The 9,115-nt window shown below is 49.9% G+C and overlaps 1 protein-coding gene across 1 annotated transcript in view; it reads left to right on the forward strand.

Annotated features, from left to right (window-relative positions):
- LOC109301498 (unconventional myosin-X-like) overlaps positions 1-9,115 on the forward strand; it is a 173,254-nt gene that overhangs the window by 23,735 nt on the left and 140,404 nt on the right. Inside the window, exons 5-9 of the mRNA XM_019522687.1 lie at positions 2,308-2,432; positions 3,381-3,394; positions 5,485-5,569; positions 6,677-6,780; positions 7,741-7,870. Coding sequence (XP_019378232.1) covers positions 2,308-2,432; positions 3,381-3,394; positions 5,485-5,569; positions 6,677-6,780; positions 7,741-7,870 — 458 coding nt within the window. The remainder of the gene's footprint in view (positions 1-2,307; positions 2,433-3,380; positions 3,395-5,484; positions 5,570-6,676; positions 6,781-7,740; positions 7,871-9,115) is intronic.

Below are 9,115 nucleotides of genomic sequence, written 5' to 3' on the forward strand. Positions count from 1 at the left end.
CGATCGCTCATAGAGCCGTGCCAGGGGCCCTGCAATAACCCCAGCTAGCTCCCTCAACACCCTGGGGTGGAGATCATCCGGACCCGCTGACTTGAACGCGTCCAGCCCCTCCAGAAGCTCTCTAACCCGGTCCTCCCCAACCTGAGGTCTGAAGGCGATCCCCTCAAGTCTGGCTTTTATCACAGCAGGGAAGTCCCGGTCCCTGCACAAGAAAACGGAGGTGAAGAATTGGTTAAAGAGGTCCGCTTTTCAATTGGTTAATGACATGATAAAACAAGGAATAAGCCACAAGAGTTTTTATCCAAAATGTAAAACAACTTTGTGCCTGGTTACTATGATGCCATTAATTGAATGTGTGGCCAAGTGTGACATGGCATGAAGTGAAGTTGTTTGGATCTCTCATCAGATCCCATTGTGCCTTGACTGGAACATCTGTCAGGAGTCTCATGCTTGTCTTGTTTCAGGTTACCCTGTTCTCCCTACACTTGTGCAAGTGTGTTATTGGGCATGTGCATGTGGTGTTGGGTTGCTCTGCCAACATATCTGCGTGTCAGGGTTTGCAGGGCCAGGATCTGTCTGAGAGTGCCACGGGCAGAGCCATGCCTCTTGCTGTGCTGCGCAGCTCTCATCACTATGGGGCTTGATTCTGAGTCTAAGGACTGTGGCAGCTCAAAAAGCAGTGACAGTTTCATTCACATCCCTGTTCAAAGCCTGATTTTCAAAGAAGGTAGGATTGAGTTTGGGCATGTCATTTCTTCAACCTCTTGGTGCTCTTCACACTTCAGTGCCTGCAGGCAGGGGACCATGTCCAGGGTAAAGGCAACCTGTGGCATTTGATCTCAAGGAACGCTGTAGGCTGGAAAGATTCTTTTAACTTCTTAATGATCATGTACTTTCTGTCTTGTGCGAAGCTGCACAGAGGAGACCGTGGGCAGTATGCAGGTATTTCAAAACATGCTTGTCTCATGATAGTAATGCAGCCCTTTCCATTAAAATCCAAGCAATGTGTTTTATGCTCAAGTAGGAACTAAGGTAAAAACTATACACTTATAGAGCATTCCTACAACATGGTCTTGTCTGTCTGCCTATATCTCGCTTCTGCCTAGTAAGCTTTTAGTTTTTGCATTGGTTAAAACTATTGTATTGGGTATTTCTAATCCTGGTCCCATTTCATCAGCCTGAGTGAAGTTGGCTTTCCCTGCTGATAAGTCATGGGGATTGTCTTGTGGAGCAAGAATTGATCTGTAGTTTTAATCCAGTATTGGCTGCAGCAGCTGGGAGGCCGATTTGGAAAGGTGTTTCCTAAAACAAGATGATGCCCTTTGATGCCTGACCAGACTGAGGTTTTTAACACCCTTTTGGAGCTGGAGAATCCCCCTGAGCTGGAAGGGACAGCATAGTGCTGTCAGCAGCAGGTTGGACACACACAGGGAGTGATTTCTCAGTTCATTTGGAGTCCAGTCTTAATCTAAAGCAGGGGTGGGCAAAATGTGGCCTGCGGGCTGGATGCAGCCTGCCAGGCCATTCTATCCAGCCCATGGGTCCCCTAAAAAATTTAGAAAATTAATATCTGCCCCTGGCTACCTGTCATGTGGCCCTCAATGGCTTGCCATAACTCAGTAAGTGGACCTCCGCCGGAAGTAATTGCCCGCCCTGGTCTAAAGTGACAAACTGTCCTAGGCCAACAGGATGAAGTTCCAGCAGTTATTGCAGCCCTTGATCTGCTCAAAGCAAATTAATTTGGCATAAATCGTCCCTTCTCACCAGATTTTCTCCCCTTGGCTTCCCCAGGTTCCCTGCAGGTGAGCACATGCAGGTCTGTAGCTGAAACCTCAAAAGCTGAGGCCTTGTCCTTGTTGAATGGACGTGAAGATCACGGGTCTCTGAAAAGAAGTATTTTGCCCCACATTCCTGTGCCTTGTCAGACTGTCTCAAGCTGCCAGGTGCCCTGTTTACTCCTGCAGGGCTGTGCTGCATGAACCACCCCACTAAAAGCATCATCTCACCTCCTTAGGTTTCCAGGGTAATAAAGGATGGGAGGGCCCAGCAGCAGTCATGCTGGTCACCCTTGCTGACTTACCCCAGGTCCAGGTCTTTCAGCCTGCTTGGTAGGTGTCATCACCAGCGCTGCTGGCCTTTCACTTCTCCTTGCTTCCTTTGCCTGCAGGTTTCTCTCATCTCATGCTGTGGTGACTCTGATGCTGAGAATGCTGAGAGTATTTGGTGCAGGGGATGAAAGGCTGAGTCCTTGTGGGGCTGTTGTGTTCTGGGTGCCAGTAACTATGTCCCTGTCTCTTCCTTCCCCAGCCCAATCCTGGAGGCCTTCGGCAATGCCAAGACAGTATATAACAACAACTCTAGTCGCTTCGGCAAGTTCATCCAGCTGCACTTCTCCCAGCATGGACACATCCAGGGTGGGCGAGTCACTGACTGTATCCTTTCCTCCAGGAGCCTGTTGCCCTCCCTGCTTCTGGCACACAAGGAAGATGGGTAGGGACTAGTGACAACTGGAAGTAGCTTGGCAAGCTCCGTTCAAGCAATGTACCCCTGCAAAGCTGGTTCACAGGAGCAGGTACTTTGTACCTCCCTTGGAATAGGCAGGGGTGCATCTGCTGTGTAGCCCTGGGATGCCTGTATTGCTCAGTCTTTCTAGCTGCTGCTGACCTGCACTGTCCATGCACTGCACAGAGCAGGGTTAAGGCTTTTATTGTCCTCGGACTGGCCCTGAAGTCCATAGAGCTTGTTTATGGCACGTACCTGTTATCACATGGTTCACACTGCTCCCCAGGGGAGCAGGGGAGGATTCTCTAGGGGAACTGTGATCAGGATGCACTTGGTCTCAGAGGGGATCAGTGGCTGCTGAAAGCCAGTTGCATCCTGCCCAGTACCAGTGCAGAAATGCAGCCCAGACTTGAGGCAGGGAAGGCCAGAGGTAGCTGAGCTCTGGTCTGCCGTGGCCCATCCCCTCCCTGGCTGGCCTGCCCCTACCTCCTCCACAGCTCTGACATACACTCTCCTTCCCTTTGTACTCATATAGGGGTGTGTGGGGCTGCCGTACAACTCCTTTGTGTGACCCAGAACACAGCATGTGGCAGATTGAAGACTCTGGCGCAAGTTGTGGAGTCAGCTCTGCTACCGGCTGCCACATGACACATTGGGCTAAAATACCTTGCTCTAGGCAAGTTGGACACCTGATGATCAGGGATGCTGAGGAGGGAGGGAAAGCTGAAAACAATGCTCCTGGCTTCCCCAGAGTCTGAGTCACCTGGTGCATGGCTCCTTGTCTTCAGATCCTTTTCTTGGGGGTTTGGAAATGCATTCATCAGAAATTGGGCTGTGAGGGCACTGGCAAGTTGTTTTCTCTTTCATTGGCTGCTCAGATTTGCTGGAGAAGGTGAGTCTTTTCGTGGCTGAGGGAGCCCCACCATCCTCCCTTGTGTCTGTCCATCACCTCGAGGGCTGGGCAAGCCCCCTGCTCTCACACTGTGGGGAGAGCTCCTTCATCCCTGTCCCTGATCCTCACCGTGGTGGCAGCAGGGACACCTCTTGCTGGTTGGCTGGGACCTGCTGGCTGGCTGCTGTGCTGGTGGCTGTAGTTAAGGCATCGTCTTGTCAGGATGTTGCAGGCGCAGTTCCTTCCACAGCTGTTCCAAATGAGCGTGCAGGAGGTCTGCTACCAGAGCATCACACCATTGCTTTCTGTGGGAGAACGGGGGCCTTTCAGAGCTGCCCATCCTGATGTCTGGCTCGGCTGCAGCCTGGGCTGGGATGAACAGCAAGCTGCAGCAGGTTTGAGGAGCTTTTCTCCTCTTTCTCCTGAACTTCACATCGGCTGCTTTTGGCAGGTGTGGGGAGCTGGTGCTTTGCTGCTGGGCCCAGAGGCATCATGCTGACAGGAAGCTCGTTCTCTCCCAGCGTGTGCAGACTGTGGGGGTTCTTCAGAGTGGCTCCCTGCTAGTGTGTGCCCTGTCCTCCCTCCCTGGAGATCACACAGGAGATGTTAACATGATGTGTCAGGGCACTCTTTCCCCTCGCCCTCTCAGCGGGTCCTCTTGCTCCTTCTTTTGCATCCCAGAACAAAGAAAGTAGGAAGGTGCACTTTGACAGATGTGGCTACTGTTGGGTTTTCACCCCCGGCCTTGAGGAGGGCTTGTTTTCAGCTGCTAGATCCTTGCTGAGCACCTTTAGAAGGTAGGAAAGGACATGGGACACATCTGTGCATAAGAGCCTTGGCCGAGGCGACCGGTTGCCTTGTGGTTTGTGTGGTAGAGTTGACTGTCGCTTTAGTAATAGCTGAGATGAGGATGGTTTGGATAGGAATGATCCTGCCTCAGGCAGGGGGTTGGACTAGATGTTCCCCAGAGATCCCTTCCAGCCCCGCTGCTCTAGGAGTCTGTGATTCTGTAATAGTACACAGCTCTCAAGGGCTGCCTGTGGGGACACTGACCTGGCTGATGCCTTCAGCAGCCCAAAGCCAGTAAAATAAGCTTTTTTTTTTTTTTTTTAAATGGATGCTTCCACATAAACTTGATGCAATTTGAAGTTCTATCTTCCAAAACCTGGCTTTTCTTAAGTGTCTGGGATGCACACGATAGGAGTTCATTTTAGGTGCCTTTGAAGCATGAAGAACAGGACAAAAGATTCGGCTTAAGCTTTCAGAACAGCCTTTCCAGCACTTTTTTCTTTCCCTGTCGCACAGCCAGGGCTTTTCTGGCATGCCCTAGATCAGCTCCTCGTGAGTTCATGTTGTTAGGCACATTAGGGTCCCTGTCATGGAGTCGACTGATAATACCTGGGGGCCTGATCCTGCCAATCATTGTTCGTGTGGTCAGTTGTCACTCTCATAAGAAGCCCAGGGCAGTGAAGAGAGTTGTGGGATTAAAATCTCTTACAGAAAAGGTTTTCCAGGACTAGCAGCCACCTTGTTCCTTGCACCCCTTGGCACAGTCCCCTGTTGGCAGACAAAAAACATGTCTTAAAAGATTCCATCAAAACATGGATCCAGCAGTGAAATCCATGGCATTACACACACCCTGAGGGGCTCTCCATTCTAGCAAAATGGACTGTGCCATAGATCTGACCTCCTTATTATGAGCCCCCATCCTTGTGTCACATGGACTGGGTCCTATGGTGTGGAGAAAAGAGCTGTGCGTGAGAGGGGCCTTCGGTGGTTCTTGCCTCCTAGCCAGCACAGTTCCATGCACATGTATTAAGCAGCATCCTTCCACCTATTTGTGCTTAGGAGAATCAGCTGTGCTCAGGGGTAAGGCTTGGATAGGGGTTCCTGCCCCAACATGCTTTCTAGGTAAGTGCAGAGAGGCTGGTTCATGCTTGGTGACAGGACCGTGGATTGGGTGACAAGGGCCTTGTGCCCCTTGCTTCTGCCACTGGTATACTGGCCTTAGTTGCTTTCCCAGAGTCTCTCTGCTGTCACCACCCTGGATTCCCAACCCAACCAGCTGCCTCCTGTGTTGTCCGTTTCAGAACCGGGTGGTGCACCAGAACCCAGGTGAGCGGAACTACCACGTGTTCTATGCACTGCTTGCTGGTGTTGCTGGTGAGGAGAAAGGTAATTTTGTTCCTTCTGCCCCTTCTCCAACCAATCAAAAGCCCATGGCAGGGATGAGTCGCATGGGATTTAGCAGATTCTAGAACCAAAAGGAGGACTTTTACTTGGAATTGCTGTAAGGCTTCTGGGGATAGGCTACAGCATGTTGTGAGCTGCTCTTTTGTCTATTCATGATCTGGGAATGAGAAGGAGAGTGGTCTAGCGGACTGGCTCCAGGACTGGGAGTCTGGAGTCCTGATCCCAACCCTTACCAGTGGCTTCCCGTAGGGAACCTAATTTCTGGAGGGTTTCCAAGAAGATGGAAGGGGTCTGGGGTGGGCCCATCTTCACCAAGGGCAAATGAGATGACCTGGGTGACTCCAGGCTGATTGATCTGACATCAGTCCCAAAAAAAACTGAAAAACTGGTGTGGGATTCAGTTAATACAGACTTAAAGAATGGAAAGAAAATTAATGCGGGTCAACAGGATTTGCAGAAAATAGGTTTTTGTTAAAAGAACCTGATTTAATTCATCAATGAGCTAATTTGTTTGGCTGACCAAGGTAACTGCAAATGTAATTGGCTCAGAGTCTGGTAAAGTGTTTGGCTTTGTACCATATAATATTCTTATGATAAAAGCTGGGCTTATATATTACCAATAAAACACAAATTAAATAGGTCAGTTTGCTCATTTTTAACCCAGCTTAACCCAGTGGAAATTGTCACTGAACGTGGAAGCTTCTAGTGGGTTCTTCAGTGCTTGGTACTAGGTCCCAACTTGTACCATATTTTTTAGTTGGTAATTCTGAAATAAATATAAAAGTAACTGCAGATAAAAATTTGCAGATGACCCACATGTTGATATAATGATAAACATTGACCTATTCCTGCCAGCTGAAATCATCTTAGGGCTGCAAAGAGAGAAGTGGTCCCCCTGGGTTAGAAGTGAAGCCCAGGATCGGGGTGGCTGGGTAATGGCTGCATGAAGTTTGGCCTGAGAATAGTCATGATCCCAGCTGTACTGAACCCTCATGTCCACAAGCCTCGGTGTACCTGTGGGTGCCTGTTTTCCATGTGAACTGACCTCTCTCTTGTCTCTTTTCTTATTTTGGGGCTGGCTCACTGCAGAAGCCCTGTCCCTCTCAGAGCCAGAGAGCTACCACTACCTTAACCAGTCTGGCTGTATGAATGACAAGAACCTGAATGATGCAGAGATGTTCAATAAGGTCATGGTGAGTCCTAGACCTCATGGAAACTTCTGTGTGCAGTCACACAGCAGTGCTTTGGAGTGATTATGTTGCACCCAAAAGGGTTTATGTCTGGTACCATGTGGGGTTATCCCTCTTGGATAGGGTTTTTAATTAAAATGTAAGTGGAAGAAGAATACTTATGCAGATGAAAATGAATGACAACCTGGACCTGAAAGTGTGAGTCACTGAGAGCGCGATGCAGTTGCTGCAGTGCCCAGGATGGCTGGAGCCCCTTGGTTCCAGGCAAGAGGGGAAATGGAGCACAAAATGCTCAGCATGTCTGATGAGGCTGAGAGAGATGCAGTGTGTTGCCACCTTTTTGCATTTTGCTTGTTCTGGATTGTGTGGCTGGTGACTGGAGAAAAGGAGCTTTCCTCCTGAGCACACAAAGGCAGGAGGAAAGCAAAGACTAGTGGCAGTTCCAGCTGGGGGACCTGGTTACAATGCTTAAAGTGCATAGCATGGGAACTTCCTGACTCTGTCCTGGAAACATGGAAGAAGTGTGTGTGTGTGTGTGTGTGTGTGGGTGTGCGTGTGTGTGTGCGCACGTGCACGCACGCACAAGTTCTGAAAAGCATATTTCATGTACTAAAATCAAGGAGTCTGGAAACAAGAAGTGAAAGCTATCAGCACCTTTTGAAGAGTGGAGATTTTGATGTAGGCAAAACAGAAACTTAGTGGGAGGACTCCCAGAAGCAGAGAGTCCTAGAGATGGATGTAAAGTGTGTGCACGTGTATATGCCTCTTTGTGGGTGTGAGGGGAGAAGGAGGTCTAATGAACATGGAGAGATGCTCAGGTGGGCCCAGGGGATGGGTTGGGTGATCCTGAATTGGTCTCTCCCACCCCGAGTTCCTGTGATCCTGAGCCCTAAGCTGAACGGTCAGGATGTTGGTGTCCATTTGCATGATGCTACATCACTCTGTCTGTGTGGCTCTGAGCAGACTGCAATGAAGGTGATGGAGTTTAGCACAGAGGAGGTCCGGGACATCTTCAAGCTTCTGTCTGGCACGCTACAGCTGGGAAACATCGAGTTCATGACGGCCGGTGGAGCCCAGATCACCACCAAAGCAGGTAAATGGGATCTTGTGAGTGTGGACAGAAGAGTGTATGGCTTGAGTAGTGCCCACTATAGCCCTTGGTGCCCTGCCCTGCCCTGCCCTCTAGGACAGAGTCCACAGCAGATGAGTGCCTGTGGCCTGTCTGCAAAGAGAAGGATCCGCAAAGAACATCCATGGGCAGAAGCTTCATAATGCTGACCATCATAGATTTCCCTCTGAAGCATCTGCTCTTGGTCACCAAGACAGGATCCCCAGCTAGCAGTTGAGCCAGTCTGGCAAACCCTGAGCTCTTGAGCAGATGGGGGGTCTAGAAATACCAGAAAAAAAAATGTTCCAGTTCTGGAGCTGGCTGAACCTCTGAGCCCCTCATGGTCTCTGGGGGACTTGACTCATAGGCCTTGGGGTGTTGCTTTTCTCCAACTGGAACCCCCAGGAGTTGCTACCTCAAGGCTGGGGCCGCAGATGCCTACAGTTTGCTACTGTTGCCTCAGCACATCTGGCATCTGCTCAGCTCTGTGGCACTAAGCAGTGACAGGATTGCAATGACAGAGTTTTGGAGGCACTGACAGGGTCAACCAGCATCCAGCCAGCTCTTCAAGTCAAGGACCGTTAGCTCAGAACAAATGATTTTGAAGAAAATGCATCCTGAAAGCAACACACAGCTAACATACATGTCCAGCTTAACACACATGCCTAATTTAACCATTCGTCTTCTGCATGGAGTCCTGGCCAGTGTGAAGTGCTAAGGTCCTTTCACAGGTCCTGTCTGTCTCCTGTCACTTTTACATGTCTGCCAGTTCTTGGATTGCATGCATGCATGCATGTGTGTGCGTCTGTCCCCCTAGGCCAGGGCTGTCACTTTTACTTTTGTACAGTTTATCACGTCAGTCCTCTTGCACTGCATCAACCTAGTCTGTGCTTCCTCCTCATTTTGTGTGCGAGTCAAACTTCAACAGAGGCATTAACCTGCCTTCATAGAATCATAGAAGTCGGGTCGGAAGGGACCTTGTAGATCTTCAAGTCTGACCCCCTGCCTGGGCGGGAGAAAAAGACTGGACTCATTTGAGTCCAGCCAGGTAGTCATCAAGCCTCTTCTTAAAGATCCCCAGGGTAGGAGCCAGCAGCACTTCCCTAGGAAGTTGGTTCCAGCTCCTAGCAGCCCTGACTGTGAAGTAGTTCTTATGGATGTCTAATCTAAACCTACTCTCTAATAATTTGTGTCCATTGTTCCTTGTCATGCCAGGGGGCGCTAGGGGAA

Source organism: Gavialis gangeticus, unplaced genomic scaffold, assembly GCF_001723915.1.
Source record: "Gavialis gangeticus isolate Ggan-Ray unplaced genomic scaffold, GavGan_comp1, whole genome shotgun sequence".
Taxonomy (NCBI): Eukaryota; Metazoa; Chordata; order Crocodylia; family Gavialidae; genus Gavialis; species Gavialis gangeticus.